The sequence below is a fragment of the Varanus komodoensis genome, unplaced genomic scaffold (assembly GCF_004798865.1).
Source record: "Varanus komodoensis strain SLA01 unplaced genomic scaffold, ASM479886v1 scaffold7_3, whole genome shotgun sequence".
NCBI lineage: Eukaryota > Metazoa > Chordata > Lepidosauria > Squamata > Varanidae > Varanus > Varanus komodoensis.
The window spans coordinates 23,746,874-23,769,186 of NW_025336480.1; the positions used below are offsets into that span (position 1 = coordinate 23,746,874).

Consider the following 22,313-nt stretch of genomic DNA (forward strand, 5'->3'; position numbering starts at 1 on the left):
ACCTCAGCACCAAAATTATTTGCATAATTAGTGTCTATTACTGATGGTGGAATCATTTGAAAGCAGGGGAGGAGGTTGGAGCTCTCATCATTCGACCTCAGAACCCAGAATGGGGATTGCTTATGAAGAGCTCTCTCCATCTGCATCAAATCCTCCCTTGTCCCATCTAAATGCACCCAATGGTGGTGATGACAAAGGGGAGATCAGATGAAGATGGTGTTAAGGGTTTTTGTTGACTTCCAGCTCATGAGTGCAGAAGAAGCAGAGGTACTATCAGAGGTTTGGTAACCCTTGCACTTAACCCTTGTCACTGACCTGATGAAATCCAATGGAGTGTGATGGCACAAACCTTTAAATGAGCTGTATTGGAAGGAGCAAAATCTGGAACCCATTCTGTGTTGAACAGAAATTTACTCACAGAGACAGAAAATCTGAATCCTCCATTATTATGATTACCACTATTATTGTCCGGGAGCCTCCTTGAAGGAGATTAGGACGGTGATTACCCAGAGTAGGGCCTTCTCTGTGGTAGTACCCCAATTGTGGAATACGCTCCCCAGAGAGGTTCGCCTGGTGCTGTTACTTTATTCTTTTCGGCACCAGGCTAAAACCTTTCTATCTTCCCAATATTTTAAGGTTTGACTGCTACTTTAATATGGTTTTATTGTTGACTGGTTAAGAATTTGATTAGGATGCTGTGCTCTATTTTATTTTTGTCTTACTGCTAAACTGTTCCAAGATTATGGTAAGGGACGTTCTAAAAAAGTTTTAAATAAATAGAGTGGCACTGCTGGGTACTGGCCAACACTTCAAATGCACTGGGATTTATGGTTCTGGGGCACCTCTGAAGTCCTTTTTTTCTGTCATGCCTTTCTTTCCTTCATACCTCTATTATTTTAAAGTTAGATACTGCCTCTTTCTGCCAAGGCAACACTTTAAACATTTTGGAAAGTTTTAATGCTTTTTTTTTTAATACCATCACTAAAACGTATGCCAATGTACTGCTCCTGACTGTATCCTCTATCTTTCTGCACTGATTGGAGATCACAAAGTTTCCTGCACTTAAATCTGTAAGCAACCAGCTGCGCTCACACTTTAGGTTGCTCCATGAACAGGTGACTCCTGCTAGTTAAAAGGCTTCCAAAAGTAATAAGCATACACTTTTAACAGATCCAGCTTTGATCAAAAAACACTAAGAATCCTTATTCAGCTCACAGCAAGTCATTTTCTTCTCCATGTCTTCACTAACAGTGGTTTGGAAACCAGATGCAAATCATGGCTCCTCTCATACAACCACAAATGAGTGACTCATGGAAAGTGTTTTCAGCAAACATTACCTTTATTTTATGCTCTGTGTATGCCTTTGACAAGTGATTTTGTGTGTGTGTGACGGACCTAAAGTAATTGGCAGGAACAAATTGCCCACTTTCATTTATCTTCTCTTGAAATAGATGGTTTCAATTCACGCTGTTTTGACTGGTCTTTCAATCAAAGAACAAACAAGATCATGTGACCTTGGAGATTAACTCATACAACATTATTAATAGCACATGTTCACAATGCACTGCTCACAGCAAGCCCAGATTTATTTCTTGGAGACTGTCCAAATACTTTTATTCAGGCAATTTTATGTCCATTTCATGCTACCAGGGAGGAGATATTCAATGACATTTGGTGGAACCTTTCTAACAAAAGGGAGGGACAGAACTTCTATTCCTTCATCATTTCAAATGCTAGGACAGTTGTCCAATTATTTTCCCCATGGTGATTTATCTACAACAGCCTTCTCAAGCCTGGTACCCTCCAGATGTTTTGGAACACAACTCTCGGCATTGGCTATGTCTGGAGGGTCTTGGGCAAGACTGCTGAAGAGCAACCAGATGACAATTTCAGTGCTGGCTTAAGGAAAATGATGCTTTATTTTGAATAGTTATACCTTGCTCTACCCCTTGCACAGGCAGCAAGTGAAACAAATTCTCTTCACATGCAAGCCCTCTGAGAAGACTTTAAGTGAACTGTGTGTTGTGTGACATTTACTGCACCAGTGATTGGTGGTACATCTGCATCAGGCAGCCGCTAAGAAGAATTAAGAAAATGCTACTAAATCATTGCCAGACATTTGGTTAGCTAGCAAACTGCTTTGACCTGCCATTGATAGTATTGAAACATTTGCCTTTCTTGCCCAGACCTGATGTGTGTGTGAGTGCAGTCCACAGAGGCTGAAAATGACCCCCAGATCTCCTGCCCTGCTGTGAACTTTTTAGAGGGAAGGAAGGGTCAGGTATCACCTTCCTCCTTGGCAACTCATGCTGTCCTCTGCTATTTGCTTCACACAGTCAAATTTTCTCTCAGGTGCCTTCTTCCTTGGCAAATTCTTCTTTCAGGTTGTGCATCTAAGCTCAATCCTGCCCTTGCCATGACCTCACACTCGGGCTCAGAGGACTACCAGCTGTGGAACAGGGCTGCATTTCGACAATGAACCCAAGGTGCATGGTCTGACGGACCTAAGTCAGGTGACTTGTAGATGCCTTCCTGAGCCCGACTTCTTTCAAGGCTCAAGCAGCTCTTGTTCTGCTGCACAAGCCCAATGGGACAGAGCACTGCAGGCAAGGGGCCCCCAAAATGAAGGAGAAGCACTCACAGGCTGTCAGGTAAACTCTTCAGGGAGCGGACAGTGCTTAGACTGAATGGAAAGTCTCACAGAGCCTTGAACCACCTCCAGCCATTGTTGAAGCAAAACACTCACTTAAGAGCTTTATTTGGCACTGCAACAACTGCCCCCCTTTGCTCTCTTGTGCCTTGTGGACTCCTCCTCAATATCAAGTTAGGCCTATTGTCCATTTCTCCCACCCTGCCACGTGTCTTTTAGCTCCCTTCCCCTTATCTTCCTTCAGTTGCCTTTCCAGCCAACCTCTACAAGAGGTTTTCTCCTAATTAAACTGGCATTGTCCTACCCTCTAGTTTATTTATTTAATTTCCATGCCACCCCACAGCCGAAGCTCCCTGGGTGGGTCAGAGGAACTTCTCAGAAACTATTATGTAACTGCCTGACAAGCTGGCCTTGCAAATACTAGCAGCTGGTTAGTTCCTGGATATTTTGTGCCAACACAGCAGCTCATCCAAGGACTGCAGGAGGGCTTACACAGGACAGCCAGTTTTTTCCCTACACATCTCTCTGCAAGAAAGACTGCAAAATCAGAAAAGATCGGCTGGCTTATACAGTCCATCTTTCTGCCACAGTCAAAAGTCCTTCTGGCACATATGCATATATGGAACTTATTATTAGGACCAGTGTTTTGTTGTTCTCTGTTCATAATAGAATTTCTTATCTTCTTTCTACCAAAAATGGCATTCAAATTGGCTTAGAGAACCAACTAATTAAGACAATACATTGAAGTACAATAAAAATAATAATTACAGAAAAATATTGTTAAAAACAGCCCACAGCTCACCAGACCCACATCTTAATTAAGGCAGCTTTTGCCTGCCAGTGGAAGGAGAGGAGAGAGGAAGCGAACTCATTTCTCTCTTGAGATGGCGTTCCACAGGCTGGAACTAGTCACTGAGAAAGCCATCTCTTGGGTCTCCATCAAACATGCTTCTGAAGGTGGTACTCTCAAAATTGGCCCTTTCCATTGATTATTCCAAAGAAGATCTTTGGAATAAAGCTGGCTCATATGGAAGATTGTGGTTTTTCAGGAACCCTGATCCCAAGCCATATACGGCTTTTATGGGTTGCTTCTTGTACTTTGTATTCTGCCTGCAAACATCATAACCTGGGTATCTGCTGCAACAAGGGAGTCACATGGACACATGCCCAGGTCAACAGCCTGGCCACAGCATTTTGGAGCAGCTGGAGTTTCTGAACTGTTCTGAATTTATCCCCAGGTAGGGTCCACCACAGTACAGGCAGTCCAGTATGAATGTCCAAGTGGCAAACAAGCTATACTTACGAACTGCCATAAAGGCTATTAATTTTTTTAAAAAAAATTACTGCAGGAAATTGCCATCACCACAGAAAGGAAGAAGAAGGAGAGAAAGGGGGGGCTCCAAAGCATCACTCTTGAGAGAAGAAGTAAAAGGGCAGAGAGGGAGACTTCCAAAGTAGGCCTTCCTGCCCCACCCATTTGGGAAGACAAATCTCTCCAGCTTTTCCTTGCTGCAAAGAGGAGGCATTGGTGGTCTGGGGGGTAGAAATAGTCATGGTTTCTCCACTTTCATGGGGGTCCTGTGCCCCTAATCCCCGGGCCAACCCCAAATGTGGAGCCCTGACTATACGTGATCCCACTTACATACACATTCAACTTAAAGATGATTTTTTGTTTTCTCAGGAATGGAACTTGCTGGGAACCTGGGCACTGCCCATAGTCCAAAGGCTTATGTGAGTGTGGCCAGATCACACACAGCTCTAGGAATGGGCTCAGCTGGTGCACTGACCAACTATAACTCTTTGCAGAGCAGCATTTCTCTCTTCAGAGGGTCTTGCTGGGAGTCCCCAGAGGACGCAGACTCTCCGCCATTAAGTCAGCAATTTTCCTCATTAAAAGGCAACTTCTTTTTTCCTTTCTGTCTCAAACCATAGCGTAAGAATGATTATGATGAAGGCTTAAGGAAGGCAGATTTAAAACCAGCAACATCGCCTTTCAGTTTTAGACTTCATAGTTTCTAAGACTCTCATGATTTTGGGAGCCTTGACACATAACATACAGTGTGCTTAACTGCTTTTGTCTGTCATCACAAAATGTTAGCTCCATGAAAATTTTAGACTGTGTAAAAAGCCAGGATATAGTTAAATTGGACATTGACACTGATAAATTATGGCAGCCCTGTATAAATATGAATGTAATGGCTTGTAATACTATGCAAGATAAATCATTAATGGAAAAAGGTATGAAGTATTGCTCCCTCTCACAACGGTTACGTTAATAATTGACTTAGTTTTCAGTAGGAACAGCCTCATTCCATGCAGAGGGCCAATTACAGTGTTTTGGCCCATGTAAGGTGTCAAAAGCCTAAAAATAAGTGGGGTACAAACAGCACAAAATCCCTTGTGTGTTTTAGAATTTTACTTATGGGATACATTGATTTTATCACTACTGTTACTGTTAGATGGGAAATAAATTCATACATAATACATATTTTAGACAGGCAAAATGATTGCAAATCTACCTGGCATTACAGTTCTTGCTGAATAAGCCATATGAAAATGTGATAGAATCCAATTTTTCATACCCATTCTTGTAGAGACACTATATTAACCAATGAAGTGCAGCAGCTTAAAAATAAGTCAACAATAATACATGCCAAAATGATAAATGCATAAGGTCACCAAAGTTTATTTCGTCAACATGACAACAGGAAGTAGAAACATCTTTCTAACAAAATATATGGCAGCCCAGTATGCTGTTACACCACTGAAGAATAAACTGTTAATTGTATCAACTGCAGTGGAACAAAACAACATGGACACTTCTGGAATCTCAGCCATGGTTCTTCTCTTCATTATCCATTAGCCAAGAAAGAGTGGACCAGGATGCCCTACTGTTTATCTATTTAGCTTCTATCCTGACTTTCTGCCCCAAAAGGATACTCAATGTGGCTAACAAAAATACAGATTATAAAAACATTTTAAAGAATACATAGCACAAAAAGAACACATTAACATCACCACAGTACCATGATGATGATGATGATGATGATGATGATGATGATTACTATAGTACTAGTAAGGCTGTCTCTGCAGAAAGTAATTCCATCCCATGATACCATAGTGCCACCTTGATTCCAGCTGTTGGAAAGAAGGCATCATTGAGTAGTTGGACATGCCTTGGACCGGCCATATCATTCATCTATGGTCATTAGTATAACTGGAAAAAGGGAACTATGTAATTCTGACTATGTAAAGCAGGTTTTTGAATCTTCTTCAGCCCAAAGACCAAATTCAACTTTACAGAAGCTCTCTAGAGCTGCATTCCACTGGTAGGTGGGGTAAAAATGCCAGGATATTAACTCAAAGCTCTTACCAGCAGCAACTAAGTCTCAGGAAAGACTTGGGGGGAGGGGCGGTCATCAATACTAAAAGGCTTGACTAGAACCACAGGTGGACTGGTTTTGGCCCATGGGAACCTAGGGGATATTCCTTTGCAGTCAGCATTAAACTATGCTCTTGGGCTCCACTGAGATGAGAGTGCATTTAATGCTGATGTTATTATGTATGGCATTGATTACCTGTTTCTAACATCAGTATGTATAACCATTTCCCTTCCACTGTACATATATGTTAATCAATTTATCTGGTCACTTCATATCAATGTATTTATGTGTTACATTTATATACCACCCAATAGTCAAAGCCAAAGGTGGGAATTCATGCTGCAGTTAGCTTTTTAGTCTTCCAGAGGCTGTGGGATATGTTGTCACATGTGAAATGGTTATGCAAGCATAATTAAGAGGAAAAATTGCTGGATGTGCTAATTTTCATTAAAATCTGTATTGAAAAATAAGGTTTATATACAACAAAATCAATTGGTGACTGGGGCTGAGTTTTTGTAATAAAAACAAAACTGTACGGATAGTTTTGACTTAGACCTAATAATTATTAACAGGAGAGCAGCCATCAAGGTTTTGATTTACCAACAAAGGGTACCTACATAAACAAGTATAACCCAAACCATGGCCTGCTTTTCCTCAAAGAATATTCAGTGCTTCAAATATCCAAGCAGGAATTATAAACACAATTGCCTTTTCACATTACATATCAAAGCAGAAGATTTAAAAGAACTAATGCAATTAGGGGTTTAAAAGGCCCAAACCACACTACAGCTTGTTGCAGATTAAAAGGTTGTCATTTGAAAGCTGTCATCTAAGTGGACGGCAGTCAAGAAAGCAAACGAAAGGCAGTGACATGCTAACTGTGTGACACAGATATCTATATGCATACACGCGCGTGTGCACGCACAACAAAGGAAAGTTCAAAGCTACTTATATAATGCCTGAGGTGGGTGACGGGGAATCAGATGCTGCCGCCGGCAAAATAGCTAAAATCCTTTCATTGTCATCTCTAAGAAGGGTATAGCACGGCCAAATGTGCTGAGAGTATATTACACACCTGAAGCTCACTCTGATTGCTGCAATATTAATTAAGGAAGGATGAACTGATGGTTGGATAAAAATGTGAGTGTAGAGAGGAGAATTTCTCACTGCTGTATTCACCAAAACTTTCCAGATCAGCAAAACCAACTTAATTTTGATATATAAGAGAAATAGCAGCTGCTGCAAAAGCTATGACTACCCTATTGAACCATGGTACCCAGGAACCAGCAGCACTGACCACTGCAGCAACAGGCAGCTAGTGCTCCCCAAAGCATCTATAAGTGACCTGAAATGCTTTACTGACCCATGCTGTTCCAGAAACTAGTATTCCAGCTCATTTTCAGCATGGCAAAGTGGTGGGAATGTTAGACCGGGAATCAGAAAAGCTGGACTGCAGTCTGTACTTGGTCATGAAGCTCATGGGTGATTCTGGGTCAGTCACTGACTCCCAGTCATTGCATCTTACCTTGCCTCACAGGGTTCTTGTGAAAATAAAATGGATGGAGGATTATAGAAGCTGCTTCCCAGCCAGAAAAGGATGGCTGTATTATTATTATTATTATTATTATTATTATTATTATTATTATTAATGTTAAAATAAAATAAATATAATAATAGGAAGAAGAAGAAAGAATGAATGGATGGATAGATGAATTGCTTGATTGTTGTAGGAAACACTAGCTTTCAGTTGCACTGGTGGTGGATCTCACAGGTCGAACACAATCATCACAGGGGCTGCAAGGGCAGCATTAGATACTTCCCAATGTTCTCAGTGGAAAGAAATAAAGCCACAATGCACAATTTAGGCTAGATATGCAATGGACACAGAACTTATGTCTTCTGCTGACTATCTGCTGGAGCTGGAATTATTGTTTGCATAAAACAACTTTTGAGGGACTGCAGGTGGCGCAGTGGTTTAAACCGCTGTGCTGCTGGGCTGGTTGATTGAAAGGTAGCCAGTTCGAATCTGCTCAACGGGGTGAGTTCCCGTTGCTCTGTCCCAGCTCCTGCCAACCATGCAGTTCAAAAGCATGCAAATGCAAGTCGATAAAAAGGTACCACTTTGGTGGGCAGGTAACAGCGTTCCGTGCACCTCGGTGTTTAGTCATGCCGGCCACATGACCACAGAGACTGTCTGCGGACAAACGCTGGCTCCCTTGGCTAGGAAACGGAGATAAGCACCGTCCCCTGGAGTCAGGCATGACTGGACTTAATGTCAAGGGGAAACCTTTACCTTTACCTTAAAACAACTTTTGAAGAGCTAGATAGATACTGGTATAATATATTTCTCTGCAGTAGCGCCCCATTTATGGAATGCACTCCCCAGAGAGGTCCGTCTGGTGCCGTCGTTATTTGTTTTTTGGCGCCAGGCTAAGACCTTTTTATTTAAAACTTATTTTAATTGTTAATTTATTTATTTAACTAGGGTTTTTTTTTTAAATTTTTAGCCGAGAATGCACTGAGGTTTTATTGAGGTTTTATGGCACTGGGGTTTTATTGTATTGGGGTTTTATTGTATGGTTTATTTATTGATGTTGTGAGCCGCCCCGAGGCACACTGCGATGGGGTGGCATAGAAATGTTTTAAATAAATAAATAATTTTTCTCTCAATAGGTACTAAATAGCAGAAGGAAAGTGTTATGGAAGCAAAGACAGTACATAGCAATCCCAAATATAGGTGAATCTCTGCCAAAAATAATGGTTTTGATTATTCTTAATAGGTATCTGAAGGCATAATCAGATGAGGAATTCTGGAATACAAAAACTTTCTGAAGATGCAACGTGAATGATCGGTGATGAAAATTTCCTGTGTATGAATGTATGTGTATTTATAAAAGCAACAAATTGCAACATATCCTCTACCCCAAATTAGGCTGCTCAAATTTAGATTTCTTTAAGGGAAAACTAGGAGGTTTTCCTGGAATTTTTGGATGAAAGAATTGTGAGCTCAGCATGCCAATCCTGAAAATTCCTGGTTCAAACATGTACTATTGCTTAATTCAAAGTGCCTGACCTACAAAACTATTTTCCATCTATTTTTTTCAAAATGATGAGAAGTAATAGTTCCCCTACACACCTCACTAGTTAGCCCTCATCTGGAATACTGTGTCCAGTTCTGGGCACCAAGATTTAAGAAAAACGCAGAAAAATTAGAATGGGTCCAGAGAAGGGCAACGAAAATGATCCAGGGTTTGAAAACACTGCCCTATGAGGAGAGACTGAGAGAATTGGGTACGTTCTGCCTTGAGAAGAGAAGGGTGAGAGGGAACAAAATATCACTCTGTAAGTACCTAAAAAGCTGTCACAAAGAAGAGGTCAAGATCTCTTCTTGCTCATACCAGAGTGTAAGACACAGAATAATCAACTCAGGTTGTGACAGCCCAGATTCAGGCTAGATAGCAGGAAAAAGTTTCCTCACTGTCAGAGCAATTATGACAGTGGAGCCAGCTGCCTTGAGAAGTGATGGGCTCTCCCACACTGGAGACATTCAAGATGGAACTGGACAGATGGAACTGGAGTGGGATGATGTAAACTGGTGTCCTACAACAGCAGAGGGTTGGACCCGATGGCCTTCTTGACCGCTTGAAACTCTACTATTCTGTGTTTCTATAATACTATCCTATGATCTGTGTCCAGCTGATGGTATTGTATTTTAGTATTAACTGTTATTGTTAGCCCCCCTGAGCGGTGCACAAAAGCAGGAAATAAAATTTTACATAAAGGGTAGGATATAATTTTTTAGATAAAGAGTATGTACAAAACAGAAGCTCTTTCAACTCTTACAACCAGAAGTTGCAGTGAGAACTTTCTTGCTAGTATACTAAAAACATGTAATTCAGAAGAAAAATTATTTTGTCAAGCCAGTGATCTAGCTTCTCACTGTGATTGTATATGTAAGGATGTGGGCTGTCTCCTTAGTCCATTCAATATTATGAGGAAACTTCTTAAGCTATTGACAACAGTTGGGTGTAGATTTGCCAACATTTTTTTCATACAGAATAAATGTGTTTAAACTTTTGTTTTGCCTTTCTTACAAAATGCCAAGAATTGGTTCAAGCAAGAAAGAATGTGGATGCTGTAAAACTGACATCTATCCACTTTCCCGGAACAAAGTCAGTTACAAGAAGTCACATATACAAACAACTTTTTCTCTGAAAAATTGTGATGATATGACCCAGCCTTTCACTAAATGTTTAATTGTAATTATGTGATTTTGATACCAAGCAAATATTCAATTTTAAAATAATGGTCAACACTATTAAAAGCATAACTTCAGTGCAAAGTGCTGGTTCTGCATTTAGCACACTGGCCCAGTAGCAGCATATGGCTTAATGTGAGAACAAAGCTCACTACCGTGGACAGATTGCAAGGGGAAAGCAACTGAGATGAGAATGTTATGAGAACAACTAGTACGGTTACATTTATAGTGTTCTTCTGACAACTTTGGCTATTATTTCTCTCCCTGTGCATTTCCCCCATCTGTCTAGTTCTACCGAGAACACTCAGGCTCTTAAAATGGGTTCCACAAAACTGCACATCTAGTTCTCTCTGCCTCTGATCAGCAGTATATATAGGGCAGTGCAGAAAGAGCTAGACACATACACACAGTCATTTGAATGTGGTTACAGCAGGCCAGACATTAAAATTAGAATGGGGAAAAGCAATAAGATTCAGCCACAACTGCCACATGTTCCATCAGGGAAGTTGTTTCAAAGAATCTTTGGACTGCTTATTTCCTAGCCAAGGCCTCATGTACTCCTGGGGAAGCACTCCTGTGAGCTCTCAGTCATTGCCACAACCCTGCTAATGGACAACCCAAGACATTTTGCTGCCTGAAGCGAAGGAAACGATGGTGCCCGCTCCATTCCAGCTGACCAGACTGGTAGTTAGCGCTTACTTGAACCCTGTTGAAGGAACACCATCCTCTACCTAACCGGAGAGCAACAGATTAGCACTGGGAGTGCAAGGAAGGCTGCCCCTCTGTGCCGCCAAGAATCTGCTGCCTAAGCCAACTGCTTCCCTCTAGAGCTGATCACTGACCAACCACGGGACAGAGCATTTGACCCCAGCACCACCTTCTGGACATGGTCAGCCAGGTGGGAGTGGAACCACTGCAAAGCATTGTCCTCAACCGCCAACCTGGCCAACCTGCCCAGAAGGACACGAGGGTCATCATACAGGGTGACCCAATCGGTCTTCATCCTGAACCCCAGCCTGAAGCCGGACATTCAAGTAGGAACAGAAGCACTGCAGTCAACGTCAGTGGTATTAAAAAGATCCAGGCGTATCAGCACTGTCACATTTCTCTGTCTCTCTCCCAACAAAGTGACCACAGCTGTTTCCATCCCAAAGCCTGGCCTGAACCTCGACTGAAATGGTTCTAGGTAATCAGATTGATGGAATAGGGCTTGGAGTACCTCCATGTGCCCCCCCCCCCATCAGTGCCTTCTACCCTGTGCTCCTAGAAATCGAAAAGAAAGGACAATGGAGAGTGTCCCAAATGTGTTTGTGCCCTTTTAAGTTATTAGTAATTTATAGTCTTGTGCAAGTGGCCAGATGCAAAAGGCTACTGCTAAGAAATTTGCATGAGTAGCTTAGCTTAACTTCTCCACCAAGGTATTTGCATATTTTAGCAATCTGCCTCATTGCTCTGCCTTGAAATTTACATCTGTTTACCAATCCACTTCACTGCACTGTAACCCACATGTATATCTGACAGCTAACAACAGAAGTCAGTGGAGGGGATCAGCAAGTGTGAATGGAGGGAGGGAGCTGATAGCAGCTGCCAGCTACAGCAAAAGGCTCTGCCCAGTCCCTGTGACTACTACAGGAGCTGATTAAACAGTCCCCCCATCTCTTTTTCCTTTTTTAAGGTGTGGGAGCAGGGAAAGTGCCAAATCAAGGATGAAATCAAGAAGGACATTGACAAGAGGGGAATATCAATATGCTCAGCTGAAAAACAGACAGGCAGTTTTGTACTTGTGCAAGACCTCAGAAAAAAATTGCACATGCATTCCACACTCGTAAGGGATCTGAAATGTAATTTGATTTGGCGATCTGATGCAGGGAGAAGCAGTTATCCTTGGGAGCAAGCATCCCAGTGGACCAATAGCAGAAAGGGTGCATTAAGACTGAGGAAATGATGAGTTCTACTGCAAGATTGCCTGAATACATCCCTGGAGCTGGCAGAAGGAGTGACCGGGGGCGGGGGGGGGGGGCACAAGGCATGAAAAACTACAAAGTGTCTAATCATCTGTTGGGTTAGCAAGCCAACAACCTACCTAAAGTGGCTTATTCTCAGGGATTCTTAGCATAATGTGCAAACTCACCCACTGCAACTGGGTGAGAACCAAGAACCCTTTATTCATAGCTTTTCAAATTCCCACCTCGGGGTCTTCAGCTGCAGTTTCTGCATCTCACCCTGCATCATACCTACAAGGAACAGAATCATGAAGACATCATGCCTTCAACATCAAGTCAGTCTTTTCTTCTCCCCCTGACTCCATGCTCTGCTTTTTGCAATACCTTGACTGGTGAGGAGCTCTGGATTGCTTGCACATGTTTCTACACATAAAAGCATTACACAAATACAGATTTTGGAACACTCCTTGCAGATTTCTCAGCTATCCCTTCTCTTCCAATGCCTGTAGATCAGTCACATAAGTTCCAGTGCTATCACCTCCCTAGTGGGTTGCCTCCTCCATTTGAGAACAAGAGATGATTTAAGGACAACCCAGACTATCTGATTCTTCAAAGAAAGGTCAGCCTTTGAGCATATCTCACATCCCTGATTTGAAGGCATGTATTGACTTCCTTATCTGTAGATGTACTAAACAATTATTTTGATGCATCACTTGTAACTCTGCCAAAAGTCATGCATTTTCTAGTATCCAAGTTGCACAATCAAATGCTGGATGTTTTCTCTAGGATGAGAATAATGTCCCAGTGCCCAGTCTCCTGAATAAAGTCAGGAAATGGGATCCCTAAAACATCTTCCTGCCTGACAACAACAAACAAAAATCCCTATTCCTAAATATGTATCTGAATGTGGAGGGTGTGATGATGAGCTATACCTTAACAGAAACATGTATTAGTACATATTTCTGTAGCTTAAGGTAACAAAAACAGATTCCAATTGTAAGAATAAAAAAACAAACAAATCCTTGAAAAACAGCCAAAGGAATATCTACAAAGAACATTACGAGGTATCTATTGCGAAACCACTCATCCAGAACAATATGGCTGCCACAGCTGGGTATCAACGAGCTGAATTTTCTGACTGCACCCACTTGATAAATCTTTCAAAGAAATTAGATCATCCCAGCAGGGGTTTGTACATAATTTTCATGCAGCAAAACACAATTCTTCCCAAACAATAACAAGCTATGTAAATTCAGTATTTAATGTTCATGAGCACTCTGTCCAGCCCCGCTTAAATTTAAACTATTATGTTAAAGTCAAAAAGAATAGGTGGGTACCGCTGAACATAGAAAGTGAGTTCACACCAGTAATAAAACTGACCATGCAGCATAATTACAATGTTATTTTCTCTCCCAAGCGTGGGTTTGCCTGTACTAGTAATTTACCATGTGTCAGGTCCAATCTGGGTCCCATTGTCTGCAGTGACATTTGCCAGAGATTTAGGGGGCAGAACAAGGAGAATGACAAAAAGTGCAAGTAGACCTTGCTTTGCTTCCACTGATTTTCTATTGTTCTATATCTTCTGTGTGCAGAACAATGGCCCCTCTACCAAGGATACCGCAGCTGGGACAAATACGAGGCACACAAATAGGACAATGTGAATGAGCTCCCGTATTCTGCACCAGAGATGAACCAATTCTATTCCAATGTGGACGAAAGTATGCCATTTGTATGCTGAGGATAAGGATTGAAGTTGATTCTGAAGATTTTATACATTTACCTTGCACACACAAGATACCAATATTTAACTCACCTGCCTGTGGTGTTTTGTTATGCTTTACAATCAGTGATGTCAGAGATCCCAACTGCTATGTCTAAAAAAGCATGGGCCTCAATGCACTACTAACCCAGCTTAGGAAGTCAGTAAATCATTAGCAGCATTGGTAGCAACTGCAGCAACAACAGTATTGCACTGCATTTACATCTTGCCTTTTGACTTCTTGAGAGTAACCAAATATAGTATTCCTCCACTCTACTTCCAATATACGTTTCCTCCACTCCATCCACACAGCAACAATCCTTTGAGGTAGGTTAGACTAAGAGTCCATGACTGGCCCAAGGTCACCCAGTAAGCTTCATGGCTGAGTGTGGACTAGAACCCACATCTTCCAGTCCAACACTTCTAGTCCAACACTATAACCACCACTGTATTAGTGGTATCACACTCTCAAAATGCCCCTCTATACGATGACTCACCTTTATTCCACGAACATTAATAACAGCCACTGATTTCTAGGGAAGCAATAAAAAGACTGCAGTCTATGAACAGTGGAAACACAACTGAGAAGAGGACAAAAATCTGCCATCCCAAACACTCATCAATAAGCCCCACTTACTTTCTCCTATGTTAATTCAGAGTGAACCATATGTGTTGCTTTTCCACTACTCTCACCTTTGTCCTCTAGAAAAGTAAAGAGATGCAGTTTGTTACACTGGAGGGTGAGAAAGATACATGACCCCAGCTCCTGGGCCGATCAACTATTTAAAAAGAAAGGAAGGAAGAGTTTTCGTATAATTAACGATTTCTTGAAATGGGTGCACTGTACTTTTTTGCACAGGTGATCCCAGTGTCAGGGGAGCACAGGCTTAGCCTCTATCCCCAGCTGGGTTCCCAAATGCTATCTGTCTGTATTCTCTCATACTCCCTTAATCAGAAAGCATTTATGTAAACAAAAAGTGGAAGAGTGACTATCAAGGTAACAGACATTTCAGAAGAAACAGGATCTGAGTTTCTAACCTAAACACAATAAACACTTCCTATGATATAAAGACAGCAGTCAGGATTGGCAAGGTTTGCAAAACTCAGTCCAAAATCAATAATTTGTTTCTAGCTAGTGTATTTTCAAATGTGCCTCCCAAATATGCACATTTTATGTCCACTTGGCTTTTGGCAGTTTAACGTGGAACTTGTGCTTTGATCTATGACTTTTTGATTATGAAATTCTATGACAGGCAGACAAATTTTAAGAGAGATTTACAAAATGTCCCACCATATCAAAATAAGGCAGTGGACAATGGACTTTGTGAAATCCTTGAAACTATCTAAGATGAAAAACATCAAAGAGGTCTTATTGATTCCAAAGCTTATGCTCTATAAACCTCAGATTACAAACTTGCAATTACTTATTGGATTTCATAACCGTTTTCTATAACAAAACAAGGACCTTTGTGTAAGTGAGTGGGAGATTGTGTTGTCCATCCATCCTACACCCCCAACCACAGTTGGGTTTTTTGGGAGGACTTAGTCTTTGCAATTTCATATTGATTTATTTAATAATTACATTTTTATACCATGAAACAGTCAAAGCCCTCACAACAGTTTAAAACAGTTTCAAACATAAAATATAATTTCAAACATAAAATACAGTGCCCTACCATGCCCACTTATTTAAATAAAATCTTGCTGGCATCTGGGATCACTGCGAAATTGGTGCGGAAAACTTTGGGTTCAAGTGTGTTGAGGCTCACCGTCTGTTCCTGCCTTTTCTATTCACAATGGTCTTTCATGAAAATGGTCCTTGCTCACCCACACTTCTTATTGGCAACAGATGGGACTTTGCTAAATCTAGCTATCTCCTACTATGATTGTGATTTAGAAACAAGGGTGGGCAATTTGGTGTCTGGACACCTTTCTTGCCCCACTCTGTCCATGAAATTTTGTATTCCACTTTCTAACTGGCAGCTGTGGTTGCTCTCTGAAAACTGCTTCTATTAGTGCAGAGTTGTTTACTGCACGGAGACTCAGATCCCACCTCTGTCTTGGACTCAATCTTTCGGGCAGGTAACTTATCTGTTTCCACACTGTGGCCACACACAGCACTGCCTCTTAATTGCCGCAGCTCAAAAGACTCACCTGAGTTTGCCATACTGTGTTAATGAAACATTATCCCCCTCCCCAGAAAAGCGTAAGAACTTGATGCTAGCATAGATCTCAACTAGGTAAAAGGATCGTGTTAAGGAGGTCAAGAGTGGGCTATGTGGAATTTGAGTGAGTTGATCACTTTATTTAAGCCATAGTAAATAAAGAGCCATTTTCAAAAGGCTGAAATGAGCATTGCAGTCCTCATAATCTTGCAACCCTGCAAGGAAATGATAGCAGCACAATTAATATCCATGATAAATGGCTGAAAGCTACCCCTTGGGTCTTTTAGCCTGACTTGGGTTGGTATAGAGCAAGCAATACTGAACTGATTGCTTTAGTACTCCACTCCTTTCTTTTTTCTTGAAGATTCTAACAGAAGACAAACCTCAGAAGCACTGGAAATTAATCAAGTCTTTATAAAATGCTTTTTTAAAGAGAGAGAGAGAGAGAGAGAGAGAGAGAGAGAGAGAGAGAGAGAGAGAAGTGAAGGCCCACTCCTGCAGTGTTTTTATTGTTCATAGAAGACAATCCATGTGGAAGAGATAAAAAGGCCTTCCCATTCCCAGTTCACCTCCACATGGATGCAGAAAAACAAAACCAGAGGGTGATACATCTTTATCAACAACTGCCAGTCAGTTGCTGTTCTGCCTTATGCAAATTCAGCAGTGTGCATTTGCTGGCTTTGTTCATCAAAGACATAATCCTTTTGGAAACCAAAATGCTGACAAGTGGAAGCAGAAGGAATGGATACATGGAGAGCAAAGGCAAGACTGCACTGAATTTGCTGCCAAATACAGTTTTATTAGGACCTTTAGCAGTAGTGGTGGTGGTGGTGGTGGTGGTGGTGGTAGTAGTAGTAGTAGTAGTAGTAGTAATAATAATAATAATAATAATAATAATAATAATAATAATAATAATATCTTGACCTGTGTCTTAAATAAAGTACAAATTGCTGCAAAGGAACAGCCTTTTCAGAAAGTACTGCTAGGAAATGAATTACTTACTAGTAATGTTTCTATCTATGATGGAACTAATAGCAACCAACCTTCCTCCTTGTATTCTGATTTAAAATATAAAATACGTGCATAGTAAATGGAGGACTTAGACTTGGGCTTTGGTTTGTCTCATAATAGCTCAGGGATTTCCCAACTGGGTGAGTATAGTCCTGAAGCTCCTAATTTTTGAAATCCTTCCCCATCTCTACTGTGAGTATATGCCAAACAACACCAAGTTGGCCAAGTGTCAGGACGAGAGACGATATCTTCTCCTTAGACCAATCTTGACAGAACTTTTCTGTGTATAAAAACCCAGCAGGCAAGCTTGCCTTTTGGGATAGAAGTAGCACATCTTTCCTTCTAAAAATAAGAACCACAAGCAGCTGATGCTGACTGTGCTCAATTGAAACAAATTTCAATATATCTTTTAATCCCAGATGTTCTACAAGTGTGATATGTTTAAAGTATCACATTAAAATATAGTCAAAATAAAGTATGAAGGTTTGACACTAGCACATAAGTTACAAAAATGTTTCACATTCCTAACTTTGATGTGAAAATGAAGTCACAAATATTATATTACTTCTAATGCTGTGTGGCTGGAATGTTAAATTATTGAGTTAACCCAATCTTATAAAACTTTTTAACCTACTATGTTAGGATGCCCCTGCCATGTCCTCATGCACTTGCTTTTCTTTCGTAAGGCTAAACCTGCTGTCTGCTCCTGAAACAGATGACATTCCTCCCCCCACTCCCACAGCGCGTGTGCACTTACAAATCTGCTCCAGGTAGTCCCCAAACCTCCTGAGTGGACCGGAGAGGGAGGCTGTCTCATCAGTGGACTTCGTTCCTTATCTGCCCCACAGCTTCCTAGCTGGCTTCTCGGTAAGAGCCCTGGGTCCCAGCTTCAAGCTCCCAGTAGGATAGGAACTTCCATACACTCCCCCGACTGCTAGATGGTAACCAACTGTCCCTTCGGGCTATTTCCTTCTCCCGCAACCTCCCATGAAGAGCCTGTGCTCTGTAACTAGCACACACTTGTTTTGTTCTGCCACTTGGTCCATTTCCCAAGAGGCCAAACACCTCCCCATTTCCATCTGTATCTTAGCTCTTGGGAGAGGCTTGCTGAGAAGAAAACTGGGCCAGTTCCACAGTGGGAATGGGACCAGATGAGTAGAAGAGGCTTTTCTATACAAGGCATTTATCACTTGCTCAATATTCCTGACTCGTGGTTATTTATGATTTCTTTAGATGATGGTGTGAATCTCCAGCTTTGCTTCTATATCTAATCAGCACTTTCAACAAGGTTGGGTTGGTTTTTGGGAGCAGGGAAAATATGGCACTTAATTGTGAAAGTGAAAGAAAGTGTAGTTTCCTCCTGTGTGTTTGTATTATTCTGTGCTACTACAGTGCCATCTAGAGGTTATGCATCAGAAAAGCAGGAAAGGAAACACTCATGCACTGCCCAAATCTTAATTCTGCAATGATCCAGAAACTAGTTACAGCCAGGTAACAACATTATGTAGGAAAGATCCAGGATTCACTGAAAGAACAAGTTCTCTATTAGCATACAGAATGTTGTCACCAGGCATGGATATTGTATTTAATATTGTGGTGGCTGGCTATTGGCATAATTCTGCACCATGAATTTGTACAATTCATTTAAAAAGCCATTTAGGTTCAATGTGTCAGACAGGGTATTTCTCAACATTATATTCAGGAGTACATGATATAATCCTTTGTGGTTACTTTGCCTCAGCTAATATTACAGGCAATCAAAGACTAGATTACATAGAATTTGTATAATGCACATTACTACACCCAGGTCTGAGGTGCAATCTAGACACTTCTGAAGGTTAAATAAAGATGCTGTCTCAAACTTAAGCTTATTTGATTTAAGGCAAGTAGACAGGAAACAGAATAAAGTAAGACAGGCAACTAGATGACCTTTTTTTAACATGCTGTTCATGGCACAGTGCTGCTTTTCTGCTTTTTGCTGAAGCGTGACTTGCTAGTAAACCAGCTGTTATGTTTTTAAACTCACCACATCCTCCAAATGACAAGTGGCTAATAAGAATAGTCTATGCAATTATCCCTATTGCAAGGAAATTGCTCCTCAAAACATGTTAGTTAAGATTGAACTGACTGATTAGGCAGGACAACAGACAAACAAATCATGAAGGATAAAATAATTATATTAGTTTTCTGCAATAAGCCACAGGCCATAGCAGGCCCATACTGTGATCAAACTGTGTGTCTCCCTATTGATTGAGGGGATCATACTCTGTTGAAAAAAGTCAATTATTTTATTAATGCAATTGGAGGTGTATATTTGTGGTGAGTAGTTATTATCTTCTGAGCCAGGGATTCTCTGCATGCAAAAGATTTTTCTTCTCTTCAGGGGGCCTATTTGTTCAGTATTCAGAGCTTGTTCACCAAGATCTGGATTCACATTCTTCTTCTGTGGATTGTAGATAAAGGAGTATTGTCTGGGTTTTTGCCCTGATGGCATATATCTGCAAACACCAGCATGCACATGCACGCGTGTATGTGTGGTGGCCGGGGGTGGGGGGTATTTTATGGGGAACTTGTTTGCAGACAGTCCCCTAGGACCAAAGGACTGCACCACCTACTTCTGCACACAAAAGGGAGGTTTCAGTTTGCATTTTTCTGTCACCTGAACATAGAAACTATGTGACAGTCATATCCTGACATTCAGTTTCCTAAGCCGTTTGTGACATGGCATTTGGGGCCCACCTGGAGCTGAGACAAGGCCTTTTACTGCTTGAGGGGAAACAGTAAACCTGTCCTTCTGCTTGCAGGCAAGCTATGTGATACTTAAAGCTGGTCAAGTTCCTCTGGCACCTAAGGCAGAAAATCCCGAGTATCGTTCCTTGTGAATAAAACTTCCTTAGTAATAATATAAATTAATTAAAATGTCCCGTCCCTTCATATCACCCAAAATCATCATTCTGTCAATGGTAGAGCTTGCCCTGCCAAGGGAAAAAATCTGGACATGGCCAAAGCCTTTGAAGCCCCTAAAGTAACTCCTTGGATTCTAACTATTCCGATCCCAACAGATATTATTTCTGGTCTAGAGTGGATTGCACCCTTCTGTTAAGTTGTTCTGTCATGTGTGATTTTTGCCTCAAAGTCATCTATCTGTCTCGCTGCTTTCTGAAAATAATTCCACACAAGGATGGTATCTATTAAAAATACTTATCCACTAGAGTGGATTGATCACATAATCTCCAAAACAGACACTGACAACTGCCAATGTGCATGCCCAAACTTAAATATCTCCTTTCAAGTCCGACGCTCCTAAGGGAGCCTTGTCTCCTACTTCACAGAGAACTGTCCACTGTTTGAAGGCATTCTCTGTTTGAAGGGTGGTTCAGTCAAAGTGTGGTTTGGAGGTCCAGAACCAGAGCAAGGGGGAGCCGGGGCCTGAAAATTGCCCATTAGCAATTAATTAATTAATACCTTGACAGCAAACTAAGCAGGTTCACAGGCCTCAGGATGACAATTTCCTCCACTGTGGTGCAGGGTACTGTGCTTTTATTTTTTATTTGAATCCATACATATAAAGCAGCACAACTAAATTGTATGCAAAGCTCTCCTCTTTTGTCCTTGAAAGCAGCCACCCTACCTGGTCCGAAGTGTTTCAAACAAATGAAGAGAGGTGGTTAAGCCCTGTTTATATGTACAACCAACTTCCAAGAGAAGGTCACTTGGAAACATCTGTATTGTCTTTCCAGTGCAAAGGCAAGGCCTTTTGGCTTACCCAGGGTTTTTAAATAACTAATGTTTCATGGTTTGGGACTCTCAGTTTTAAAATCTGGGTTTTTAATAGTGCTGTATTTTTATCATGTATTGGTTTGCATTGAATTCTAATGTTGTACGTGTTTTGAGAGCCCCCAGAGAACCTATGCTATGGCACAGTTATAAACAACCAGGGACACAAAGAAACAGTGCTGGTTGGGAGGGTTGCACGGTACGATATTCCCCGTGGGAATGCACATGATGTTGGGCCTCATGAGTATCTGTTGCTAACATGGAATAATTTCTCACTCTCTCTGTAGAACAGCTGTAATGTTTGAATCAGCCTTTAAAGTTCAGATGCAAAGGATGGCAGCCAATTCATTATTTCTAATCTGACTAGCTTGACTTTGTTCCTTATAATCTTGCTGTTTCATTTCTTCTTCATCTTCTTTTGTAAACTAAAATGCACTGGTAATCAATTTAGATTTTTTTAATTTTTTTGCATGTGGTAGGGTTGCAATAAAGATCTGTGATTCTAGTTTCTGCAAGTGAAATTTCACATTAGCAACTTCACATCAGTGTCTCAAATATAGAAACAGTTGCTGAAGACCAGAGGCAAGAAAGAAAGAAAAAAAAAAAAAACAGGGGCATTGAAGAATACTTTGATACCACACATAAAAGTATGCTAGTTAGAAAGTCAAATGGGGGAGTGGGACCATTTCAGTAAAACGTTTAATTACATTTGAAATAATGGTTCAGAAAACCCAGCTTTTGTGTGCACATTATTTTTCACAAATATACATCCCAAGCATAGAACGATGAGAAGACAATCAAATTAACATAAGTGCTGACCATCCTCCCCCCAATAAGACAATCCCAGCCCAACATCTGGAAACAGCAACCACTGCACAAAAAGTGACTTATAATCTGTTTATACCTGTTAAGGTTTTGCTTGCCATTTTAGAAAAAAAAACTTAGAGCAAACTGTTTCAGATCTCAGACCTCAGCCGAAACATTCCTTTCCAGAGGCAGCCTCTCCGTGTTAGCTTTCCCTTAGACATGGTGAGGTACACTGCCACAAGCCGATTTCCCCTCTACTTGTTTAATTAATGCTGATCATAGTTAATAGTATTTGGAGAATAGGCAAGTTCAGATCATAAACTAGTACATGCCTTGGTTGTTCAGCTATGGATCTAATATGATTCCTTCTGTTTCAACTATCCCTCAACACCCACGGATGGAAGATACCTGTTTTTGTGATTTAAAGCTGTCTTGGCTTCCAATTAACTCCGTAATGTTCAAGCTGCATCTACACACACGCATGTATATAAACAAAAGGACACACCAAAACAGAGAACTTTGCTACTTGCAAATATCCCTGGAAATCCTTACTCTTTAAA

At 41.1% G+C, this 22,313-nt stretch overlaps 1 protein-coding gene across 4 annotated transcripts in view; it reads right to left on the reverse strand.

The window, feature by feature from the left end:
- Positions 1–22,313, reverse strand: part of MACROD2 (mono-ADP ribosylhydrolase 2) — a 920,410-nt gene that overhangs the window by 147,586 nt on the left and 750,511 nt on the right. Inside the window, exon 9 of one of the 4 annotated variants that reach the window (XM_044454668.1) lies at positions 4,617–5,788. The exons of 2 other annotated variants lie outside the window; for them this stretch is intronic. In XM_044454668.1, coding sequence (XP_044310603.1) covers positions 5,723–5,788 — 66 coding nt within the window. In that variant the 3' untranslated portion in view covers positions 4,617–5,722. Of the gene's footprint in view, positions 1–4,616; positions 5,789–22,313 lie in introns of those variants that run through there. One more of the 4 variants, XM_044454666.1, reaches the window with a different exon arrangement.